We start from the raw sequence: 27,631 nt of genomic DNA on the forward strand, positions 1-27,631 counted from the left end.
AGATAGAATACTGTAATGCTATTGGCCATAATGAATTTACCAGGACATTCTCCGAAATGGTTAATGAAGTGTAAACTATTCCCTGTTCTCAGAGGCCTCCCTGTTTCTCAGACTAACGGGCCTTGTGTTAACTCTGTTAAGTCATAACATGGCCTTCAAATAGAGAGGAGCAAGAAAACAGTGAACACTTTCACGCTGGATGAAGTGTGAATAGTGACTTTTAACCATATAGCTTCTGAGTGGGCAACATACCCCCCCCCCAGGTCAGACCTAACATGGCCGCTGTATCTAAAATGGCTGACAATACGCAAGATGGCGATCCGAAACCAGTGCGATCTCCTTAACAGAGCACTATATGTATGGCAATAAAATGCTTGCTAAGCATTAACAGCTTCATGTCAGAGCACTGTGTTCCCTTGAATTAGCGAACAAACTATTATGACCAATTGTAATTCCAAAAATACCCTTAAAAGAAGGGAACATAGGAGCTGAAACGGTAGGCTAGAAAAAAATGCTCCTTATTATATTAGAGATACATTTGACTTTAAAATGCACATTCCCTTTAATCCTATATACAGTGACTTATTTCTTGTGCTTTTCAAAAGTTTTGCAAAATGTATCAACTCATTAAACATCACGGGATTTTCAGCCGATCTTACTATTAACTAGGATTTTGCTTACATTCCAAGAAGGCCGTAAAAAGAGAAAATATGTTTCCCTGAAATACATTACAGGTTTGATGTAATTTTACTTGAAAAAAAATATACATATTTTTTATTCCAGTCCATCTAAAATGTAGCTGGATATTAAAGGGCAGGAAATGGAACTGCTGATTTCATCTGTTTTTATGATTACACTTATTGTCTATTCTAAGGCAAATAGCTTCTAGTTATGAACTCATATATTATCACCATTTCTTCTATTTAAATACAAAATGACACGTAGCAAAAAAGAAAAACTGACAGCTCCTTAAGAAATACTGTAAATTAAACCATAAATTATATGGTGTTTGGCCAAGGAAAGATTGTTCATGTTTTTACTGCAAGTGAAATGACAGAAAGGAAAATGAGCAGTTCTTTATACAGTATGAAACATATTTAATGGTTGACATTTTGTTATTATTGATTCCTTACAGAGATATGATTTTAGGTTACATCAAACTTAAATTCATTTTTGAAGAAAATACATTTTCATATATCCCATTTTAGAAGTCATATGCTAATTCATTTCTGGTGCTAATGGATAGTGCTACTATACATAAATTACCATATAGGAAAGTTGGTAGTTCCACAACATTGAGTTGGAGATATTTCTAAAATGTCTTCAATTTAATTTGAGCTTTCAATAATTTTGCAAACTGTATATGATAAGAACCAAGTTTTTAAAGGAAACCAACCATCAGGTATCTACCTATTAAGGTAGAGTTGATGGTATATTCCCACTAATATAGTAAACCTTAAAGGGGTATTCCCATCCGGGCATTTACATTTAATTTAATTCACTTGCTATATGTAAACATTTCTTCAATTGGATGCTATTAAAAAAGAAACAAGATAGCTTCCTCGGATACGACCACCCCACACCCTGGCAGTGGTGGCCAGACATGCGTTATTGAGTTCTGCCTGACCACCTGGATTCAGCATTCAGCACCACAGGACGGCTGTGAGACATGCAGTAACTCCCGGACATTTCATATACAAACACCCTTTGTGTCTTTGTGCAATCACTGGAGCTGAGGTGGCCGTATCCAAGGAGTCAGTCTTGTTTCTAAGGGACCATATAACTATGAGAAATTATCTTCACACAGGTACATTTTTTTGAATAACATTTAAATGAAGAAGTGTATATACATGGCAGATTAATAAAATTAAATGTGAATGCCCAAATGAGAATACCCCTTTAACCCCTTCACGACTTGGCCTTTTTTAGTTTTTTCACTTCCATTTTTCACTCACCAACTTCAAAAATCTATAACTTTTTTATTTTTCCACATAAAGAGCTCTGTTATGGCTTATTTTCTGCGTAACAAATTGCACTTCATAGTGACGGTATTTAATATTCTATGGTGTGTACTGGGAAGCGGGAAAAAAATTCCAAATGCAGTGAAAATGGTGAAAACCACATTTGTGACGTTTTCTTGTGGGCTTGGATTTTACAGCTTTCACTCTGCGTCCCAAATGACATGTCTACTTTATTCTTTGGGTCGGTACGATCACGTGGATACCAAATTTGTATAGGTTTTATAATGTTTTCATACATTTAAAAAAATTAAAACCTCCTGTACAAAATATTTTTTTTTTATTTTGCCATCTTCTGGGGCCAATAACTTTTTCATACTTTGGTGTACGGAGCTGTGGATAGTGTCATTTTTTGCGAATTTTGATGCCGTTTTCATTACTATAATTATTGGGACTGTGCGACCTTTTGATCACTTTTTATTAATTTTTTTATATTTTTCAAAATAGCAAAAATAAATGTTTATTTATTTTTATATCAGTTCTAGGGAAAGGGGGGTGATTTGAATTTTTAGGTTTTTTTATTATAATTTTTTTTTTTTAACTTTTTTTTATTTTTACTTTTACTATTTTTCATACTCCCTAGGGTACTCTAACCCTACGTAGTCTGATCAATCCTATCATATACTGCCATACTACAGTATGGCAGTATATGTGGATTTTACTCCCCATGCATTACAATGTGCAATTAGCACATTGTAATGCATGGGTTAAAACGAAGTAGCCTCGGGTGTTCGGAACACTCGAGGTTACCATGGCGATGGATCACCGCTCCCCGTGACGTCATCGGGGAGCAGCGATCCACGACAAGATGGCGGCGCCCATGCGGGAGCATTGCCGGCGGCGATCGCGGAGAAAACACCCGCGATCGGTGCTAGCACCGATCGCTGGTGTTACCGGTAAGCCTTTGCTGCAATATGCAGCAAAGACTTACCGGCTATAGAGAGGGCTCGGCCCGCGAGCCCTCTCCATGCACCGGGACCCGGCGCGCGGTTAAATTATCCTTCCCTAAACCCATAACACTTTCTAACCTAATCTACAGTTTAATTTGCAAATTTTCCAGAAAAGCTACTGGTGGCATGGAGTAGCCTCTTTGGGGAGTGATGCTCCCTCTCAGTACCGGTGAGAGCAACGTGTGCATGCTTGTCCCCGGCACAGAATCCAGGGGTACTGCATAAGCACAGTGTTCCAAGAGCCGGCGGTACACCAGATTCGACTCACCAAGTGCAGGTAGGGAGGAACAGCAGAGCCTTCTGGGGTGTGGAGTTTGTTTCGCACCCTTGAAAGGCTACTCCATGCCCCAGTAGTCTCTCCAGAAAATTAGCATTTTATTTACATAAACTGTAGATTAGAAAGTGTTAAAGGGTTAGGAAAGGATAGTTTAGGGTTAAGGATATTAATGGGAACCTACCATCAGATCTTCCTTAATAGGTACATTCCTGATGGTAGGTTTCCTTTAAAAAATGCTATAATGATGTGAATTCTGCACAACCCCAGCACCTGATTGGGTTGTAAGATGGACCTTTACTCTGATGGCCCAAAACAATCTCATCAATTCCACACACAGTACTATATCATACGGAGAGAGATAGATCTGTTTACATTTGGCACTGTCTAGCCTAGATGTATCCAATGATAATCCAAAATTATTTTAATTTTTGACCATAATTTGACACACTGATGTTTCTTTGTTCTCCTATAGAGTTACAGCGAACCCATTGATGTCAAATCGTCTCAACCTTCTCAAATGATGACTTCAAAGCCCCCGGTTTTCCATGGACCCACACAGCAACACTCTACATTGTATCTCAACTCCCCTTATCACCAACAGTCAACAATGAATCCACATTTATCTGCCATGCATCCTGGTATCAACAGAAACATAGCGCCCAAACCCAGCAATCAAATGCCAGTGACTGTTTCTCTAGCGAGCATGGCTGTATCTCCTCCTCCATCTCTTCAGATGAGTCCACCTCTCCACCAGCACATGCATATGCAGCAACACCAGACAATGTCCATGCAACAGTCCATTGGAAGCCAGCTACAAATGCAGAGCCAATCAGCTTTGCATTCACCAGCAATGCAACAGGTTGGTGTATTTTTATATGATTTTCATTATTCCCCATTTTTATAACATAGAATGTACATTTCATACTGTTTACATGTACAGTATAACATACAACTTTGTTTGGACCATTTTTGCCTTTGTTTTTGCCTCATGTTTTTTGTTAATGAGTAAAGCTACATTCACACGAACATGTGCCCGCCCAGACGTAGCCGGGCCAGCACATGTTCGGACTACAGGAGAAGAGGAGGTCACTTAGGGTGACCTGAGTATCAAATTGATGAGAATCCAACAGCCAGCACCCCCACAGATGTTCTGAGAGAATGGAACAGGAATAGCTCCATTCTCTGTGTTGTGGTCTAACCAGGCTATCGCAGGTTGAAGACTATTCATTTGAATGGGAGCTAAATTGACATTTAGCCTCTACAATGTTTAAGGGGTAACATAGGGGGTCATTTACTAAGGGCCCGAATCGTTTTTTTTTCGTCGGGTTTCCGATTTGCGCCGAAATGCCCCGGGTTTTTGGCGCACGCGATCGGATTGTGGCGCATCAGCGCCGGCATGCGCGCAACGGAAATCGGAAAAAACGCAGAATTTAAAAAAAAAAGGTGTTGCTTGACACGCGCTTACCTGCACCCAGCAACGGATGGTGTGAACTCCAGCGAACTCCGACGGACTTCAGCGTAGCAGCTACACCTGGTGGACATCGGGCGCACTACCTTAGTGAATTGCCGGAAGACCTGAATCCTCGACTGAGAACGAGCCGCTGGATCGCGCCAGGACCGGGTAAGTAAATCTGCCCATAGTCTCCATATCCAGGTGCCAACTCTGAAGCAGTCAACCAGCGTAGCTATAGAAGGGTATATCTTAGTGTGTTATTTCCTTTAATCACTAGTGAAAGATGAGGATTTCTTAAGGTAAGTGCACACTGTATTTGTGCATTAAGCCTTTACTCCTGGTGTATTTATCAATGTTTTCATAGACCCAGCATTCACCAGACTGACACTAAAACGGTGTTTGCTTTAGCTCTCACAAAGTTGATATATTAAAGGGGTATTCTCATCTAGGCACTCACATTTAGTTTCAATAATCTGACATAGAAATACATTTCTTTAATTAGATGTTATTAAAAAAAATGTATCTGTGTGAAGATAATTTCTCATAAATGTAGTCATATAGTCCTTTAGAAACAAGACTGTGTCCTTGGATACGGCCACCTCTGCTGGAGGGATTGCACAAAGAAACAAAAGATTTTTTGTATATGAAATGTCCGGGAGTTACTGCAGGTCCCACAGCCGTCCTGTGGTAATGATCGCTGAAGCCAGGTGGTCCGGCAGGACTCTATAGCGCAAGTCTGGGCACCGCTGCCAAATTGTGAGGTGGTCATATCCAAGGAAGTTATCTCGTTTCTAAGGGACAACATGACTACATTTATGAGAAATTATCTTCACACAGAAATCAGTTTTTTAATAACATCCAATTGAAGAAATGTTTACCTATGGCAAATGAATTTAATTAAATGTGAAAGCCCAGAAGGGAATACCCCTTTAAGTCTGATTTCTCTAGAAACCTGGCTTACCTCATGTGATATACAGTTTCTTTTTTTATTTTTTTTCACCAATGAATTATTTGAAGAATAAATGCAAAAAAAGTTGGTCTTCTGAAGCCCTATAAATACTATGACTTCTAGTTTTCTAGTGAAACACTAATCTTAAATCTCAGTCTCCAAAATCAAGTAGTTGTTGTACAGTGAATATTGGATTTTTTCCCCCTTTTTGGAACTGTATAATATACGCTTTGCTTTAAAGATAATGAACAATGACAAATGGAAAACACATCGAGTTCTGGCTCATTAGTAGAAGATTTAGTGTTTCAGTTTTAAGTAACTGGTTCTAATATCTGAAACATGGCAGATGTGGTAAAATGAGAGCGCTTAACAGTTGGAATTTACTTTTGGAGCCATTTACAATCAGTTCTGTATAATGTGTTTTTTTTACTCCTGATACTCTTAATGTCAAATAAAATGGCAGCCAATCAGATTACTAAACTTACTTTCAAAGGCAAATTATAAAAAAAATATATTTTACAAATGTTTGGTCAGAATTGATCATACCAATGTCAAAGCCAACATTCCTACACTAATGGAAATAATTAAAGACAGGGCTCTCCATAGTTCGGATGGTGCCCTGAGCAAAAACCTACCTATCTTAAAGGAAATCTACCATCTGTTTTCATCCATTATGAACCCAACATACCTTGAGAATGCTGTAGCTACACTAATGCAGATACATATCTTGTTTAATCCCTAAATTAAGCGGTTTTGCTGAAAAAACTATTATAAAATTATGATAATGAGGCTCTGTTGCTTCTGTGGTAGCCCCGGCGATTCTACTTCTACACTAAGTATTCATTACTTCAGAGAACGCTGTATTCACTATGTTGTCCCTGACAAGCAGAAGTAATCAATCACTGCACCATCCCCCGGCTGCTGTATATGAGTCATCCAGCTCAGATTGATTACTCCTGTCTGGACAGTAAAGGAAGCTTTGTGTACTGTGTTTAAGAACGACAGTCAGTCTGCACCCAGCTTTCCCAAATCCTGAATTTTTCAATTTTTTTTTGGAGCAAAACCACTTGGATCAGGCATTAAATAACATATGTTTCTGCATCAGTGTAGCTACAGCAATCTCAAGGTATGTTTGGTTCACAATACATGAAAATGGTAGATTACCTTTTGAAAAATGCCCTGGCATGTACATTTCAATGCCACTGTGTGAGTGAATGGATGGGACCAGTAGTGGATTATAATATAGGTAGTTTGGGCTGTAACCCAGGGCTCAAGCCTTCAAGGGGCCCATGACCTCCAAACCACCCACCAAACTTTATACAGGCCTTCAGCCATGAATCCTCATACATCTGTTCCTGCTCTCAATACACATGTACACAAGAGCAAGGTCCTAAAACCACAGATTGAAAGCAGGAAAAAGGGACATATCATCCATTCTCCAAGAAGCTGATTCTAGTAACGTATGTAGGGAGTGAATTCCAGACCTGTGTCTTAATATGCTCCTGGGTGGCACATCTATAAAGGCAACAATAAATACATACAAACATTAGGGCACTGCTCACCCCACTGATGTCCATGAGAAATAACTGTAAAGACGAGCAAGAATAGGATCTGCCCTATATTTATAATAATAATAATTCCTTTATTTATATAGTGCACACAGATTATGTAGCGCTACACTGTGCTTGCCAAATTGGTCCCTGTCCCCAATGGAGTTCACAATCTAATCAACCTACCAGTACGTTTTTGAGTGTGGGAGGAAACCGGAGGACCCGGAGTAAACCCACACAAGCTCGGAGCGTACATTCAAACTCTTTGCAGATTTTGACCCAGCGCTGCAAGGATGTCATGCTAACCACCAAGCCACCGTGCTGCCGATATATTTTGTAGTTCGGGCAGAGGACTCATTCCAGGTGTGTTGATGCATGGGGCCTCATGGGGTACTGTGAATGTACCCAATAGAAGGCATTGGGGCCACGAGTTAGGCGCAGTTTGTGCACATGAGGCCTTAGATTCACAAACCTGAATCTAAAGAAGTAACTTGGTGAACCCTAGCTTCATAACCACTGGGGTGCACTTACTTATAGTGCAACCAACTAAGGTTCCTGTTTCCTGTGCTGTCCTTATTATATTCCCTGTTAAGAAATACATTAACAAACCATAGTTTAAAGTAAAATAATAATGTGATTGTTTAATGTTAAAATTTTATTTAAAAAAAACAAGACTACCCAAAATAAATGATGAAAAATACAAAAAAACAAAACTGTTCTGAACATGAACCTTTCAAAAAGTTGAAGTGACATAGATTTTTCCAACCCATTTTTTACATCAAATACAAACATTAAGTAGATTTCAGACAAATCAGTATTATGGCAAAATTATACAGTCCCGGAGAATTGCATAGATTATTGTATTCGCATATTCTGTTCTTTTGATGTCTTCAAGAGCACAGAACATTTAATAAATCTGTGGAAAATTTGCATATGTGTCCAAATAGATTGAAACAGCATAATTTTGCATTGATGGAATGTTTGCTGTTATTCAAGATAGTTTTGTTATTATGAGCAAAATCTGAAAAAAAATATTTTATAGCCTTTTTACACTTGTAAACGGAGCCCATTTCATGGGAATATTACAAGATAAATATCAGTCAAAATATTTTGCACATAATCTGGACTTAAAGAGAACCTGTCAGCTTTCCAGACTGGTTTAGTAATTACTTGGATTTCACATGAAAATAAACAAAGCTACTGTAGATTTAAAGGGGTTGGCCAGTTTACGTCATATGTCCTAACTGTCCATGACCAATTTACCTTTAAGGACCTTAATCTTGTATTCAGGAATACTGTCATAAGGTCCTGGAAAGGTGATTGGTCATGCACATGGTATTTCCTACCATTTTATCAACAGGTATAGCAGTCGATGAGGAAAAGATTTTTCAGAACCAGAGGGCTTTACTTTACATGTCTAACAAAGGGTGTAGAACTTGTAATATATGTGTAATGCTATATTGCCTAATACCCTGCCCCCCACCATTACACACACATTACCAAAAAAATGAATGAAAGTGACCAACCCCTTTAATCAATAATGAATGCCAGTTTTTTGGTGCAAATTAGCAAAAATTATGAATAAATAGACAACTGGGTGTTACCAGTGGGGGGTGGTGATTGTCCCTACATGCTGTGATACTGCCCAATCAGTGCTAGGACTGTCTGTTTTTAATGGGAAATAACAATACATATGACACAAAACATTTTTTTTTAGTCCTGATTTAATGGGAAGTACAAGTATTTTTTGGATAAATCCCCCAAATATGTATAAAGTGAAGCAAAGCAATATGCCAGGTCCATTCATGGGCACCAGGTGACCAGAGGCGTAACTACAGCGGTAGCAGCTTCTATGGGGCCCACAGTGTTCGGGGGCCCTGGCAACCACTAAAGGGTGGAAGAGGTGTATGATTCTATACATATTATGCAGCATATTGTACCCATAATATGTATATAACATATATGTGATGTATATATGCTGTATCTATGATGTGAACTTGCTGTATGTGTATGTGGCGTATGGTATGTGTATATACTGTGTATATATGCTGTATATTTGTATATGGCACTGTATGTGTGTATATTCTCTATATGTGTGTGCATGAGTGTACAAATATGTAATTGTAACTTGCATGTGTACGTATATAAATATGTATATTTTTAAAGTGGGTAGAGGGGCCCCATTCAAAACCCTGCTATCTTCTAGTTAAGCCCCTGCAGGTGACATCTTATTACGGTAACATAGGTCACTTGTTATCCAAACTGTGAATAAATGACTGTATTTTAGTATAACATACACCAGCAATACACATGGCCTTACAATAGAAGCACCTCCGCCTCTAACCAATGCCATATTGTTAATTTCTGGAGCGATTTTCAATCTTTGTCTCTCCTCAGCAATGTAGATTGGAGTCATTTATTTCTCCTCAGGCTAGAAAATGGAATCAAACCTCTGCCAGATATTTTTTTCGACCCTGACCTTGACAAACCAATCTCCCTGTATGAGAAAGACACTTGCACTAAATTTGCCTTCTTATTTGACCTGAGGGTCCCCCCCCCCCCATTCTTGAACAGATTCCTAACATGTTAACATTAACATTTCTGGAAGTAAGACTATATCCATAATTGCTTTATAAAAACCAGGATCTTCTACAGCACTAGATCAGGGATTGGAAATTTGAAAGTACCAGGTTTGAATCTAAAAATATCCAAATGTATGTGCATAGATAATAGATCAGTAACGTTGTCCATGTATTATCATATATAAATAATCTCAGTACAACTGTGCAGATGGAATCAGGATTTATTGCTAAGAGTAGAATTTCACTGTTAGGTGAGAAATGAAACCTCTGATCTGATAATTAATTATTTTGTGGGATAATAGAAAACCATAAATACAGAAAAATAAATGATTATGTTTAAAAGGAACATTAACTGCGACTGGTTTCTGCAGTTGTAGTTGGTTTACAAACAATAGGTAGTCACGTGGTTAACGATCAGGCATATGGATGGCCAAAAATGGCCAGAAATCCAAAAATTTTATGCCAGCCCTGGAAACTTAAAGGGGTATTACCACTTTGGCAAATTAATTTTATTGTTTGTATGATGAAAAGTAATACAATTTTACAATATACTTTCTGTATCAATTCCTTACAGATTTCTAGATCTTTGCTTGCTGTCATTCTATAGAAATCTTCATTGTTTACTTCCAGTGGAAAGAAATCTGACCATGGTCACGCAGGTGCACGGCTCGTTATATCAAACAGCTCTGATTACTCTTTGTGATACTAACGAGACGTGCACCTGTGTGACCATGGTCACTGGAAGTAGCCAATTAAAGGGGTTGTCCGAGTTCTGAATAAAAACTAAGGGAGGCCAGGAGGGCGCTACTTAAAAAAATAAAGTCCTACTTACCTTCCGGTGCCCTCCTGTTGCTCCGGTCTGGGCGCCATGTAAACAAACATGGCCGCCGGAGCAGCGCTGGACTCAGCTTCCAGCCGGAACCGACAACCTTCTGGCCCGCATTCACAATGCTGTGAATAGGGACGGATAGGCGTGCCCGGCCACGGGCGGCTGGAAGCTGAATCCAGCGCTGCTCCGGCGGCCATGTTCGTTTACATGGCGCCCGGACCGGAGCAACAGCAGCGCTGGATACCGGAGGGCACCGGAAGGTAAGTAGGACTTTATTTTTTTAAGCAGCTCCCTCCCGGCCTCCCTTAGTTTTTTTTTCAGAACTTGGACAACCCCTTTAAGATTCGTATAGAAAATCGAATGGCTGCAGGTACACCACCACTGAAGGATAGATGCAACTGTATGCCTATACAAATGCATATTTCATTTATAGAGATATAGAAAGACATATAGATATCGATATGCACAAAAATATAAATGTACTTTCACTTGCTTTTCCATACAATTAAGGCTTCAGGTTCCCAGTGTATCCCAGGTAAATGTATTTCAAAATACCACCTAATATACATCTAATTATTTCCCACTAAATTCTATTGGCTGGTGGACACAAGTGATGATTATCTATACCCAACAGCAACTGCCCACAAAATAAATAGGTAGATATGGTATGAAATAGATAGATATGACCTAGAAAGAAGGACAGATAGTAGGTAAATGGATATCAGGTAGGTAGGTAGGTAGATAAATGATAAACCTCCATCTATCTTATGGCTTTTCTGTGTATATATTTTTCCCCTCTGCATGAATTTCTACATAAAGCGCTCGCTGTTCTAATTTAATAATAAAGTATATAATTTTGACACCATAAATACCGATGTGAAATGAATTGTTATGTGTAGCACCAGGCGGGCTCTTTCTTTTTCATCCCCCTCGGTGTGGAGTTTGATTATTATTTGTTACTCGTTAATTCACATCACTAGTATCGCGCTTTGCTTTTTTTTTTTTTTTGTTAGTTGAAAAAGAAGTGTAAGTATAAAGGAAGCAGATGGTCCCTTTGTGATTGAATGAAGAAAAAGGGTTTGGAGAACAATGCATGAATAGGTGTAGTCTAATAAAACACTCAGCCACCTGCTGCCAATGTCTTTCAAAAAGATTCTGTTGCATATTTTGAAAATTAACAAGCAATGTATCCTTGAGTTTTAATGAAGAAGGAAAAATGTAGATTCGGAGGATTTATTTATGTTTGTTGTGTTGATTGTTCGCCTCTTTGTATTGCAAACCTGTTTTGCTTCCAGTTTATAAATCTTGACTAAAACGTGACCTTTACTTGCATTATAGCCCCGGTATAATCATGTGCGTTCTGCATTTAATAGCAGTATATTGATTATTCCGATATTCTACATTTATTCCATCTCTTATGACTTCCTGAATATTGTGCCGCTCTCTGTGTACTGTATTTATTGTTTATCGCTTATTGTGATATGGTTTATTCTTTTCCCAGGGATTTTCTCTTCAGTCAGAATATCAGAATCTTATCAGCCCAACATCTACAGCAGCCCAGGTTGTTACTCAAGCAATGGAGTATGTCCGTTCAGGTTGTAGGAATCCTCCAGGACAGGCCATAGAATGGAACAATGACTACTGCAGTAATGGGTGAGTAGGCTACCAGCACACTCTAGTGTTTCACTCCTGCTATTAAATATTTCATAACGTCTTGCTCTGAAGACATTCATAGGATCCATACAATGATCACGTTTTGGTTTGCATTTGTATACAGAATAATAGTGATGCGTCGGAAACAGTCAGTGACAAATAGACCAAATCTGTTTTATATTGGTTTTTGCAATAAATAATAACATTTTGATGTGTAAAACAATTTTAGGCTATGTTCCTATCCATCTCTGTCTGTCAAAAGTTACAGACAAAATAGCACAAAATAATTGATCCCATAACAAACCTGAAAGTCTCTGCTGTATTTGACAGTGGGGCCCATCCGTTTGTGTCCATTTCTAGCACATCTGTCCCTGTTTAGCCATCCTATTTTCTGTTCCTGACATTGAATAGGAGAACACTAGGAGACACAATAGGGGTGCATCCTAATATGAATTAAGGCTGAGAGCATTATTATACAAAATAAAACAACTACATTTTGGCTTGCAAGCTTGTGTTATGCATACATGTATTTGCAAAAACTGTCTGCTTCCAGCTTTGCACAGTCATAGATCTAGGAGCAGGTCTTCATTTATGCGTTCGTGGTCTTGCCTTTAACTATTAATATTACAGTCAATGCACTGTGAACCAAATTCCTGGCACTCTATTTCCTTAATTTAAAGTCTAAATGAGGTCTTCCTGTAGTTGGATAAAAGTCTACAAAATCTTTTTGCCAGGATGCTACTTCTAAACAATACCAAGACATAAAGGTGTTATTAGCCTGGATAAAATGTTAAGAGCTTGGAATGTTATAAAAAAAACTAATTATAATAACCACCTCACCAATCTATATTTATAATACTTCTTGGTCCCCACTATGGTGGGGTCTCTTGCTCTGGCTGTCAAGACAGAGAAGAGCTTCTCACAACCTCTCTTTCCTATCTACTTGCCCACACTGTACTAACCTGCATATGACAACGGGATGACAGAGCTTTCCCTTGGTATTTGCACAGAACATAAAAAACATAGAGACAGGCAGACAGAAATGAAGTGAGGCTAACTAACTAGGATGCAACCAAGATGGCACTGAGGTACAAAATCATTCGGCAAATAAAATTGTCAATGGTCCAAGCGAGAGTCAGAAAAGACAGCTGAAGTACAATAGAGTATGTAGTACTACAAAAGCTGGGAGAAAAGTCTAACCAGCACTGAATGGAGTGAGCAGTGAGTTAAAATAGAGTGTGTGAACACGCCCTAAACAGCTGTTTCAGACATTCAACTCCAACTGCACCTGAGACACACACCCAGCTCATAGATGTAGGAAGATGAACACTGACCTCTGCAGAGAAAAATATCTGTGTGTGGTGCAATCATAAGAATTTCAAACTGCAGAAGTTCAGACATTGGCAATGACATACTAACATAGATATCTGCCAATATAGGCCAGTGGTGACCGGTTACACACGGCTACAACAGTCACCTGGCTATGGTAAGAGGATACAGGTATTAAAGACGCAGAAGCATCAGTACAGGCAGTCCCTGGGTTACGTACAAGATAGGGTCCGGAGGTTTGTTTTTAAGTTGAATTTGTATGTAAGTCGAAACTGTATATTTTACAATTGTAGATCCAGACCAAAAAAAAAGGGAGGTCAGAGGGGTCTTTCTGTAATTATGGGTTGTCTGTAAGTTGGGTTTCCTTAGTAGGGGGTATTATGACTTCTTTTCTTATTTTATTAAATCATCAGCTTCTTCCTAAATAAAATTTTCTGGCTGAAAAAATCCCTGTTAAGTCAAACACAAATGAAGAGAACCTTGTGTAAAGTCATATTAGTACTGATGAAACCATACTTCCTGATAATAATTATTTCTGGTGTGATTTTTTGAGCTTCTGTATCAAACATTTTCATATTTCACTATTATTTTGTCAAACTTATTGATTTCACTGTGCTTTCTTTTTCCACAGGAACATGCAGAGAGACAAAGCACTGTACCTAACCTGAAAGTATCCAGCGCGCAGAGAAAGTTCTTTCATTAGAGGAATGCAGGGACAACCCTTGTCAAAGATCGCATTTCGCGACCATGGCAATTCTGCAGTTCATTAGAAAATACAAGTTGCTAAGCACTTAGGACATTTACATTTGTGGGCTATCCACTCTGGGAAAATAGTCTTGCTTCTTCTTTTTAAACTTCTTTAAGTAACATCTTTCCCCTTCTTTACCGAAAGAAGATTACTAAAGAAAATTGGACCATTCATATTTTATATTGGTTTTGCTGTGAAGTGCTGCACTAGTAAAGCTGCCTTAGCAACTGTAGTCATCTCAGATTAAAGCGTCCCGGAGTTTCCATTGGTTTTCATAAAGGTTGTTTATATACAGTAAATCTACTAAAGACTCTCAAAATGGCTTGATGTAGCACTCATAGCAAGGATGTAAATAGCATGAGTGTCCATTCTCCTAGAGTATAAAATGTGGATGTTGTGTAGCTAAATTACAATTGAAATCTGGTACATTCCGGGTGGTAAATTTTGGGAAATAGTTATGATTGGCAAACATTCATATTTTTTGCTTATTTTTTAATGCCTAATATGTCTATATTTTCACAAATATTTCGGAGAAAAAAAATTCCTCCAACGAGAAATTGGCTAATTGTGCTCTGGGCTATACAGAAATCAAACATGTTTATTTTGTACCGCATTAAAAATGGCTTTTTGTATCACTTCTTGTGTAACTGTTAGTAAATGTCATTCTGTCCCTCTATGTATAAAACCTGCCAAATGCTTATATGTTATTTTACTAGATGCAGAAACAGATTGGAAACGGCTAAATTGTAACCTTGATACCTGGCTATGTGTTATATTGTTTCTCCATACTGTGTCTGTATTTAATCTTTTTTATTTTATTTTATTTTTGTTTTTATTTTTGTTTTTATTAAATGGAGCCTGTTGCGCCTATTTATGAAATAATAAATCTATGTGTTTGTAAGTAATTTTCTTAGCTTTTGAAATATGTTTCTTTGATGTTTTCACATTTTTGCTGGGAAAAAAAAATTCTATTGTTTCACAATTCATGTGAATTCATTTCCTTTCTACTGTGACATTCAATAAAACCAAACTTGCGTTTTTAAATGAGAAAAAAAATAAAAGTGATCAAAAACTTTCCTTTTTTTTCTTCGTCTTTTCTTGCTTGGAAAGTCAAGCTAGACAAGAAGAAAAAAATCCGGTGCACCGCTGTAATTGACAACAATGTAGCAACTGTTTATATTTATATAGAGTAGTAAAATGATATAAGCCCCAAGAGTAAACAACAGTGAAAAGATATGATTCTGCCTTTTAGTTTTCAATCAGGTTTTGGCTGTGGAACTTGGCAAGAGGTAGTGATAAATTGTTCTTATAAGCTCCTATGATCACACGTCAAATCTAGTGAAAGAACTGCGAAGCATGGAAAAATGCCCTACTTGTGCTGTATTTAACATGAATATGAAAGGTCTTTTGACAAATGGGAGAATTCCCCCAGGCCAGATATCAGTCAGAATGTCTTTTTAAGTGAAAGGCAAATGGAGGAGATGGTGAAACCACATTTTCTAAGATAGATTTGACTCCATTGAAAAGCTTTTAGATATTTATATAACTAGTAGCCTAAAGTGGTTCCAGTTAAATTGCTCTTATTTCATTTCCAATTAAAAATGTGGTATAGACTTGATAAAATCACCATACATATACTTAAATATAGTCAATATAGACTGCTATATATAATGTTTATACCATGTATCTATTCTTTTAACTAATATATGGAAAGACAAGGTAATGTCCTAATCCTACAGGGTGATGGAATCCAACAAAAAGTGTTGATTGTTTATCTCATAAAATTTAGACTGACCTGCATCACCAACATAGTGCCTCATGTCTGCTACTCTGCCATCTCCAGTGTAAACACAAATTTCTATCCCTGCAACCCCAACAGACTATTCTATATATATATATATATATATCTACTAGTATATGTACAACAGTCTCTTCTTTTCCACTGGTTTGCCACATGACCAACATAACCATCGTAGCTACAGTGTGATAATCGCCTCCGTCTATGTTCTCTATAGCATAAGTGTATAAGCACCATCATAGTTGAATAGAACAGAAATATAACATTATCTCCAATCTTATGTAGTTTTAAAGTAACTTTTTAAAAAACATAACTTTTATACTTAACTAAAATGGTTATTTCATTTTATAACGTAATTGCATAGCATAAGCATACACAAACACTTTTAGATTCTCAATCCTGAGAATCCTGAGAATGAAGGACTAGCATTGCATCCCTATTAGTGTTTTTTCCCTGGCACAGCTGAGCTTCACCCTAGTCCTCTGTTTTGTGATGGGCTGTGCTGCATTTTCGTGGTGGTCAGGGGCACCACCATGTAGTTAGAACACAACCAATTTTGAAGGGTGTCTTAACTATAAGTACAGTATCCAAATTTTACAGTTGACAATAAATAAGTGATCATATTATTACTGTTACCTGCAGACACATATAAGGCTTATTATATATTAGATATATTTGGTTTTACAGTCTTTACAATAAGATGTTTGTAACCCTCAAAGACCTGTACTCTTCACTATTTTGGGCCATAGACACTCAGAGGTTCCAAAAAGTTGCATAGAAGAAATTACCTTCATATCTGGCATTTCTTACTTTTTATTCAGTGTCAACATCTGTGCAGGGTTCATCGTTTGTCTGTAAAGTATGGCTGAGAATGCGCTGATTGTGTTATTGTGTTTTACCCTGACATTGCTATTGTGAACATAGATTTATACTTGCTTTGCACCACACCCATCTGTCTCTGTACTCTTTGCCTGTTTCAGAGTTAGTCCTTAGCAAACTCCTGATTAGCCTGTTATTCTTCTTTCTGTATCCTATATTTTGATCCTTTTGCTCATATTCAGACAGATTTTTTTGCTTTGTAATTTTGTACTGTGCTTTTCCTCTTTGTTTTTTGTCTTGTCTTATTTTTATATCCATGTTTTGCACTTTGGTGCAATAAAGGGAACGTCGACTAGTTGTCCATTACTGTTTAGGTTAAAGCAAATTTTATTACAAAAAATGGACCTATTGTCATGGCAGGGAGTTTATTGCTCAAAAGGACACAAAGCTGGCACTGGCAGAAAAAGATTACCCTTATCCGGACAAAAATGTGTATAATAACACGTCATAAAGCATCACTTTTATTATTACCAAACTAAAAAATGTGTAGTAGCGTTGCTACAGAGTGCTCTATGGGAAATATACTAAAAGCACAGTGGGGTAGGCTCAGCGAGTCAAAGATTATTCACTCAATGGTATGTCGCATTGTCACATAGAGGCAGTTGTGCGACATGCGACCTCTGGGACATAAATGTTATGTAACTCGTGGGGCAACAGACTCCACTAAAGCAACAGCGTAATTTGTCACACTGAGGGAGCTGGGCCTAAGGTGTTGTGACAGGTATATACTTGTCAACAAACACTACACTAGACCATGCTTGTCATGTTCAGAGTGTGTACAGACAGCACACAGTGTCATATAGACATCTCAATTATATTTGTATATAGGAGTTGTAGACCAGATATTGCTGACCCTCTAATAGTGTGTATAGATTATCCATTCATTATGACCTAAGCCCTGCACTACAAAAGGACAGCAGCTGGGTCGTATCCTAATATACACACTGTGCTGTCCCTAAGATATCGATACTCGCTAGCCGTGTCACATATACTGACTCAGAGTCTAACCACACTGCTAGTTAAAATTAGGTATGCACTTTAGCCCCCCGACATGTTTCACTAGCAAGCTGGCTTCATCAGAGGTAGGGCTATCACTAATAGTGATGTTTTACGACGTGTTATTATAAACATTTTTGTCCGGATATGGGTAATCTTTTTCTGCCAGTGGCAGCTTTGTGTCCTTTTTAGGTTAAAGCAAGGCACCTTAGAGAGAGTCAACCAACTCTAAAATTAGCTTCTCATTGCACCAAAGAATGGGCTACACATGATGGTGCACCTGTTTTAGTCTATCCACAGCTTCTTTCTGCAAGAGCTAGCATTGTGTAAAGGGGTGGTTGATGTTTGGCAGCATAGAAAGAAGAAAACAGGTGCCCCAGCAGGCTTGATCATGGGCCTGGTGCACCATGAACCTTGAGATTAAAAACATTTTTTTTTTACAAAAATACAGATCATTGTGAAACAAGGAGGGAATGTCTGGAAAGATTATAAAGTGCTCTACACAATGTCAGACGTACTCAGAGTAGGGAGGTGGAGGTAAAGTTAATACAAATGTTTATAGTAAAACAAATTCTCAAATTCTACATAGTTCAGATTTAAGATGAAACAGAAAAACGGAGAATAGTTTATAGAACAGGAACCCTGAAGCAATGTTGAATTCTTCACAAAAGATGAAAGGATAATGATAGACAAATTCTGTTAAACAACAAAGCAACAGCTGGCACATGACATACACACTATAAAGAGCAAATCTTATCATGTTTTATAAAGCAAATTGTCATTTGTTTAGTATATGTTTTATCCTGGAAACAAAAATTAGTTATAACCCACACATTCCTACGGTAGCTTTGTAATGGTTGTTGGGGCTAATAAAAAAAGACATTGACATGAATGGGTTTTCTTTCATGGTAGGACCTAGTGTTCAACCCCATAATCATTGGGACCACCAACATGGCAGGCCAACTGAGTGTTAGCATGCCCTGATAAGCTCTACCGTGTATTAAAGACATATCCCAGGTTTTACAAATTGATAAACTTTATTTCTTGGTAGATTCTACACCCAGCTCTGCCGTGGATCGACTAACTGATGTGGTCACACTGTTCCAGTGACGCTGTTTGCACGTCACAGGCTAGTAATATTGGGTTCATTAATCATGTACAGTAACTACATTCAAGTGAATGGAGTCCAGCACAACCACTGTACAGTGGTGTCAAAAGAAAGCAATGCTTGTCTAATTTCATTGGACTCTTCTGATGAAATTGAAGCTCCAGTTAAAAACTGTACAGTAACAAAAAATTATCATGAAAATGTTTAAAATTATACTTATCCCTATAATCCTAATCCAATCTACTGAAGTCATTGATCATCTACGGCTGCTTCTTATTACCATGAATAAGAGCCAACCAGTTAAAAACATAGATCTAGTCCAGGGTGACCATGACGTCTGTACAGGTTTTAAAATTATGAATATTTTAATGTTTTATTTTTAATCTTTTATGCGACATTTACCATTGTTCAGGCCACTTATAGACAACAGAAGGAGCCACTGCTCTAGATTGCTGGAGAGTTGAAGAGATGTTTTTATATTTTGTATTTTTATTTAACATTTTGTTCCGTTCTTATTTTTCTAGAGGTCAGATAACCCCATCATATGACACACATCTGTTCTCTATGTGATTTCTTCACTCATGTATTTTTGACCACAAAATTCCCTGAAACTGATTCATTGAAAGTTAGTGGTTTCCAATAGGGTTGACACTGGAAACACATTCAAAGACTTTTAGGACAGTCAAGATTCAATGTATTGACCTTTAAAGATCAGATATTTCTTATCTACCCAGAGTGGAAAGAGCAAATGTGTGTTATTTAAAGGGATGTTAAGCATATGACATTGGCTCCCCCATATTTTCATTGATTGATTGATTTCCACCTTCACTTTTTATGTTACCTACCTAACGCTATGATCAAATCTGCCTAAGATTCATCTAATTTCTTACCACAACATGTTTACCAAGGCACTGACTGGGTTTATTCACACGTACAGATGTAATAAATACATTTTCATGCACTCGGCTATTGAGGTAATCAGAAGTATTAGGTACGTGAAAGAACCCTTTGCTTGGAATTTCTAAAATTACATGTTTAACATCATGATTTAAAAATCAGCATCATTATCTATAAATTAAAAAAAAACTAGCACTCCTCTATTTCCTAACAAGCTGGAATCTGCTTAGAAATGAAGCCAAGTATGTGGCAGCCACAGATCATAAAGCCATTTCTCTCCGAGGAGGGCAATCCTCTCATTATAGATTTTCTTTTTCATCTACGTTACAGAAAAAAAAAAGGCAGAATATACAACAAGCAACAAAACAATCGAAAAGTTTGCCAAATGAAGACAGGGCAAATGCAAAACTATATTGCAAATTAAGGCGAAATGTGCTTAACAATGGAGTGTTTATAATAAGTGCAGCCATAATTGCTCTGAAGGGCTGTCAGGGAAAAGATTAATTTGGCAAAGATTAGTATTGACTTGCTGTTTATTAAGGCTTTTGAACAGCTGTATCTGGCAATATTCCTGTAACTGCTTGTCATATCTGAAAATCAAACTCACACACCCTGGTGCTTACCAGCTGTTACTAAACAATCTTACACCACTTTGTGTGTCTCACTCCTAACAGAACAGAAAAGTAGAAAGTGTTGCCAAATATGCCCTGTTTCCCCCACCCCCATCTGTCAATTTTTAGATTATTACCGAGTGAAATGGCAGTTTGCAGCTGATGTTTCGAACTGATAAGACAAACCGGAAGAAGAGCAGGTGGTGGGAAAGGTGCTGCAGGATCAGCGTCTACTTTCTCAAAGTGGTATTTCTGTTGCTGACCTGATAAGACCATTAAACCACAGCTTTCAACTGATAACATAAGCAGGATCAGTCAGGTGAGTGTATTCTTGTGAAGTATGAAAGGGATTCCTAGAAGAACCACTGCTGTTGTTACTTGTAATAATATGCTTTCTTGCATTCCATACATTTTCCATCGGCAAGAGAACAGCTGGGCTTTGTCCAGTTATGACACAAATATTCCTGCATGTATTACAGAGAATAGAATTTATAGATCAAGTGATATGCAAATGGTTCTTTTAGGCATTCATTTTTTTTGCAAGTTTTTAGGGCTCTCTGGGCCATAAGATATATTAATGATTTGTAAAGGGCTACGGAATTTGATGGCGCTATATAAATAAAGATTATTATTATTAATATTATATGCAATTGATATAGGGGTGATATTGATAACTGGCTTCCCCAAGATGGCAACACTGCTGCCTCATGCAGGATACAGCTGGGACCAGACAGCTTCATCTATAATGGAAGCAATTCATGGCTAACACATCAAAGTGAATGGAAGATGCAGACAGCACTGAGACAAACAATATTCTGTATGTAGACTACAGCCGTCATTGCTGTAAACAGCTAAGAATCACACACAGACCATTCACAAATTAAGGAACTTTTCTACAAATCTAAAAAAAAGTATATTAAAACAAATACCGACGGCCCCTGACTGAAAGACGACCCCTAGTTACAGACCTCTCTGCCCACTGTGACCTTAGGCGAAGCTCTCTGGATGCGTTATTTTAGGGCTCATTCCCATGAATGTAATGGGAACCAATATGCAGCCACACTATTAGCGGCCACATGTCGGCCCCCATTGACGTTTATGCCACCTGATTGCAGTGCGGTGAGAACAAGTCTCACTGCAGCGTGAGCGTGCATGGCAAATATATATGTCCTATATTTCGCTGTGTTACGCTGCCAGCCTTTCGCTGCTCTATAGAGAGGGAAGGACAGCACTCATTCCTCCTCCTCTCCAGTGCACTGACTTGTGCATGCGCCCTTAGTACCAGACTGCAATGATCAGCTGTAAGGTGTCTGTAAAGAAGCTTTATTGATAATCCTGGGTCCCATGACAGCACAAAATTTTGAAAATCCAATTGTCACTGGAACAACAAAAAATTGGCTGGAGCTACAATTATAAAATATACAGTTTCGTCTTACATACAAATTCAACTTAAGTACAAACTTCCTGTAGTATATAATGAAACATCTTACATATATATAATACTACTAATGTAATATTCATATGAATATACACATTAGGACAAATATAAAACAAAAAACAAGAGTTTAGTATATAGAAAGAAGAATCAACATTCAAGGAACTTCAGGGTTAAAAGTTGTATATTCAAGTTTTATTTCCAAATATTTTAAACTACAGTAACATATTTGTGATATCACAGACCTACGCATTTCAACACTTGGTCTTAATCATGCTCGTTACTCATTAGGACATGTTCAGGTGCCAGATTTTTCTATCTATTCACCATAGTAGTCTAGTAGAGGATTCACAGAATGATGTTCCCTGAAGCTCACTGCTCTATTGATCTCACGGAGCCCTCATTTTTGCGAGGCCCCACCCAGCAAGTGGATAAGGCCTAATTTTGTTTCGTGGGAAAACCCCTTTAAGGGAATTATATTCTGTGGGCAAATGATAAGCAATGCAGTTTTTTTGGCTGACAGCCATGTAAACTTTATTTTCTGCTCCAAAAGCAGAAGACTTTTTTTTGGGGAAAATAGATATGGTCTCTGCCTGATGACAGGTTTCCTTTAACCGCTTCACGACGGCCTGCCGTGTATTCACGGCGGCGGTCGGGTCCCGCTGCATGGAGAGGGCTCACGGGCTCTCCATAGCCGGTAAGTCTTTGCTGCATAATGCAGCAAAGACTTACCGGTAACACCCGCGATCGGTGATAGCAGCGATCGGTGTTATGACAGCGATCGCTGCCGGCAAAGCTGCCGGCAGCCTCAAAAAGATAGCGGCGCATGGGCGCCGCCATCTTGCCTGGGATCGTCGCTCCCCGTGACGTCATCAGGGAGCGGCGATCCGTCTCCATGGTAGCCTCGGGTCTTCCGAAGACCCGAAGCTATTTCGTTTTAATCCCTTCATTACAATGTGCTGATAGCTGTAGTATGGCAGTATATGATAGGATCGATCAGATAACCTAGGGTTAAAGTACCCTAGGGAGCCTGACAAATAGTAAAAAGAAAAATTTAAAAAAGTTTTAAAAAATATATATATAATAAAAAAACCTAAAAATTCAAATCACTCCCCTTTCCCTAGAACTGACATAAATATAAATAAACAGTAAAAATCATAAACACATTAGGTATTGACGCGTCCGAGAATGCCCGATCTATCAAAATATATTAACGTTTTTTCAATGCATTTAACCCCGTAACAGAAAATAGCGCCGAAAGTCGAAAATGACACTTTTTTGCCATTTTTAAAAATATAAAAAAAATATATAAAAAGTGATCGAATGGTCGTACAGTCCTTAAAATGATATAATAGAAAATATTATCAAATGTCGCAAAAAATGACACCATCCACAGCTCCGTACAGCAAAGTATAAAAAAGTTATTAGCGCCAGAAGATGGCAAAATAAAAAAATAAACATTTTTGTACAGGAGGTTTAAATTTTTGTAAATGTATGAAAACATTATAAAACCTATACAAATTTGGTATCCCCGTGATCGTACCGACTCAAAGAATAAAGTAGACATGTCATTTGGGGCGCTCAGTAAAAGCTGTAATATCCAAGTCCATAAGAAAATGGCGCAAATGCGTTTTTTCACCATTTTCACTGCATTTGGAATTTTTTTCCTGCTTCCCATTACATGTAATGGAATATTCAATACCATCACTATGAAGTGCAATTTGTTACACAGAAAACAAGCCATCACACAGCTCTTTACGTGTAAAATTAAAAAAGGTATAGATTTTTGAAGGTGGGTAGTGAAAAATGGAAATGAAAAAACAGGAAAGGGCCCGGTCCTTAACCGGTTAAGGATACAATGTATTTCAGGTTATAGAGGTTTATTTTTTCATCCCCTTCTCTTGTGAGTTGTAGCATTTTCATGATTCTGTTAATACAGACTTCAATAAGGACTTCATTATTTTGTTGAGGGTTGCATGCAGATTTCACATTCTTCTTTCTTATATTGATTAAGGGGTCTAAACATATTGAAGTGAGTTCAGTGAGCATTCTGGGATTATCTGTAGTTTTCCAGTGACTTCCTCTTCATCAAGATGGCGGGTGACGAGCCGGGAGGGACTCTGGGCAGCTTCATTTATCTAAGCAGGATCTGGCTATGTCTCCAAGTTGATCCCCCTTTCACAAGAAATCATCAGCAGACAAGCCACAATTAACATAGGTACCATTGGTCATGTAGCCCACAATAGTAAAAGCTACTGTAGTGTAGTAAAAGCTATTTCTGGCGTGCACACTGAGAGGAACATTACAATCAAGCTTGGATATGTCAAACGCTAAGATTTACAAACTTGATGACTCCGCTGTTCTCGCCCTGTGAACACTCTGGATGAATGCTCTCGCCCTGTGAATGCTCTGGATCCCATCCGATGAGGGCCTCCTGGCTCCTCTGAGACCTAATTTATGCACACCCCCTTCCTCATTGTTATTCACCGCTCCCAAGTGTCTCCGCAGCCAGACAACTGATGACGTCACCCAGCTGCCTGGAATTCTCGCGCAGGCGAAAGATCTTCTAAGTTAAGCAGAATTCCAGACCGCCGGGTGATGTCACCGGCTGTTTGGCCACAGAGAGACTTGGGAGTCGTGAATAACAATGAGGTGGGGGCGTGAAAAAATTAGGTCTAGGAGGAGCTAGGAGGTGCTCGTCGGAAGGGACCCTAAGCGCCTCCGGCTCATTTGAACATTTTTAAAAGCTTATTTTCTTGCTGTAACGGAGGCCTTGGAGGAAGCAAAAAGAGGCTCCCTCATGCCCTATAGGTAACAAGGGTGCGTTATGGCACAGTCTGCCACCAAGAAAATGGTGGTAGATGTCTTTTAAATGTAGGTCCTGGCAAAGAGCATTTGAGAGATTATATAGATTGTGAGCCCTCATTGGCATTGTCCTCCTTCCACTGGTCTTCTGATCACTGTTGTTTTGTATTTTGTACTTGCATTTGTCTTTGTCTTAATATAATGTATGTGAACCCCTTATTAATTGTTCAGCACCATGGAATTAATGGTGCTCTATAAATAAATCATAATAATAATACGGGAGTTTTACCACCGCTGTATCATGCCTCCAATCTCAATAAAACATGCTCCATCTGTAGTATATAAGCAGTTACTTTAATATTCCACACTAGTCGGTTATCTCGGAAAACATTTCTCTTCTACAATTACTGTTCATATCTAGTATGGAACGCTTTATCCAGTTAACCAGCTATTCTCTGTTAGCAGGGAAATTATAGATAAGCTACTGCAGCCTATTTTATGGTGTATAGTTCTCGAAGGATCGACATAAGTGAGTTCACATTTTAATCCGCTGTTACCAACAGATGGTTTGGATAAAATCTATTAGTTTCATTAGTGCAAATGTTTTTATACAGAGATGCCTGTTATTAACATATTGCCTAAGGGCCTGGAGTGAACAATTGCAAGAGTGTAGAATGTTTGCCAAACCTTTAAAACTTTAATCAGTATAATTGCGATCAAATAAAACATGGCATTGTAATGTAATTCAAATCTTCACAAACAGAATTTATAGCACTCGCTTTAATTACTTAGTATTTATTTATTAAACAAGAAATGATCATTATTCTTTTACAATCCTCCCTGCGTCTAAGCACCACATAAATAATGGCTTTCATACAGATAGACTTCGAAATGTGGACATTTTTTTCCGCACTTGTTTTTGCATTAAATTCTTTACTGTTTCCTCATTTTCTACTACATCAGACAAGTCATAAAAGGTCCAAACTTGTACAACTAGACCGTGCACGTAATCTGTGACACATTATAAAGGCATCGCCATTGTTACTGACAGTATATGTTGGAACGTATGTCCGTTTTTCTAATCTGTGGAAAAGTTAAAAAGAAAAACCACACATGAACACTGATTTCCTTTAATTTTTTCTTCTACAATTCTAAGGTAGTGATATATTTAGATGTATCACCAGATGTCAGTACTGATGGGAAGAACATTTACCGTATATACTCGAGTATAAGCCGACCCGAGTATAAGCCGAGACCCCTAATTTTACCACCAAAAACTGGGAAAACCTATTGACTCAAGTATAAGCCAAGGGTGGGAAATGCATTGGTCACAGACCCCCCCCCCCAGTATATAGCCAGCCCCCTATAATATACAGCCTGCCCCCTGTAGTATACAGCCTGCCCCCTTCAGTATACAGCCAGCCCAGCTTGCCCCCAGTAGTATACAGCTTGCCCCCAGTAGTATACAGCTTGCCCCCAGTAGTATACAGCCAGTCCCCAGTAGTATACAGCTTGCTCCAGTAGTATACAGATTACCCCAGTAGTATACAGCCTGCCCCCAGTAGTATACAGCCTGCCCCCAGTAGTATACAGTCAGCCCAGCTTGCCCCCAGTAGTATACAGCTTGCCCCCAGTAGTATACAGCTTGCCCCCAGTAGTATACAGCCAGTCCTTAGTAGTATACAGCTTGCCCCCAGTAGTATACAGCTTGCCCCCAGTAGTATACAGCCACCCCAGCCTGCCTCCAGTAGTATACAGCCCGTCCCCAGTAGTATACAGCTTGCCCCCAGTAGTATACAGCCAGTCCCCAGTAGTATACAGCCTGCCCCAATAGTATACAACCTGCCCAGAATTTAAAAAAATAGTAAACTTATATACTTCACCCTCCGGTGGCCCCGATGCGCAGCGCTGCTTCCCCGATGTCCGCGCGGCTCGTCTTCTGGCTTCCTGGCTCCTCTTCTGTTACATCGTGCTGGGCGCCGCCATTGTTCTCTCCCGGGCAATGGCGGCGCCCAGCACGATCTTACAGAAGAGGAGCCGGGAAGCCAGAAGACGAGCCGTGCGGACATTGGGGGAGCAGCGCTGCGCATCGGGGCCACCGGAGGGTCAGTATATAAGTTTAATATTTTTTAAGCCCATTGACTTAAGTATTGACTCGTGTATAAGCCGAGGGGACGTTTTTCAGCACATTTTTGTGCTGAAAAACTCAGCTTATACACGAGTATATACGGTAACATTTATTTATGTTTTTAGGCTATGAAAATGCTCCCCCTACTAAGATGTCAGCTGGTGCCTTCACTGTTGGAAGTTTTGAGTTCAATTCCCCTTATCAAATATATTCTAACATTGTCTTAAAGGAAATCTACCATTAAAATCAAACAAGATAAACCAGGGACACTTACTCATCGATCCAGGCACCATGACTGTGGTAATCTTCTTATATTTGTTATCCATGGCCTTCTTTCTTCTAAAATCAACATTTAAAATTAAGCTAAAGAGCCAAAAGGGCTCTGGGGTCTTACCAGAACACATCTAGGCTGCAGATTCACATCCTGTTACACTGTCTAAACCTTTCCCCTGTTCCCTCAGCACTTCTCCCTCCCTGCTGTAATCTCATGCAGTGGGAAGGGAAAGTAATCCTGCACAGTGTAACATATTTTTCCAATATACTGACAGTCCCCTACTTTAGGACACCTGACTTACAGACAACCCCTAGTTACAGACTGCCCACAGTGACCTCTGGTGAAGCTCTCTGGATGCTTTA

At 38.7% G+C, this 27,631-nt stretch overlaps 1 protein-coding gene across 2 annotated transcripts in view; it reads left to right on the forward strand.

Moving 5' to 3' along the window:
• The window catches only part of TOX (thymocyte selection associated high mobility group box), a 180,628-nt gene extending 165,244 nt beyond the window's left edge, over positions 1–15,384 (forward strand). The window contains exons 8-10 of one of the 2 annotated variants that reach the window (XM_072151845.1): positions 3,718–4,104; positions 12,110–12,261; positions 14,222–15,384. In XM_072151845.1, the coding sequence (XP_072007946.1) occupies positions 3,718–4,104; positions 12,110–12,261; positions 14,222–14,258 (576 nt within the window). In that variant the 3' untranslated portion in view covers positions 14,259–15,384. The remainder of the gene's footprint in view (positions 1–3,717; positions 4,105–12,109; positions 12,262–14,221) is intronic. The other variant, XM_072151846.1, reaches the window with a different exon arrangement.
• The last annotated feature ends 12,247 nt before the right edge of the window (positions 15,385–27,631 follow it).

The sequence above is a fragment of the Engystomops pustulosus genome, chromosome 5 (assembly GCF_040894005.1).
Source record: "Engystomops pustulosus chromosome 5, aEngPut4.maternal, whole genome shotgun sequence".
NCBI classification, from domain to species: domain Eukaryota; kingdom Metazoa; phylum Chordata; class Amphibia; order Anura; family Leptodactylidae; genus Engystomops; species Engystomops pustulosus.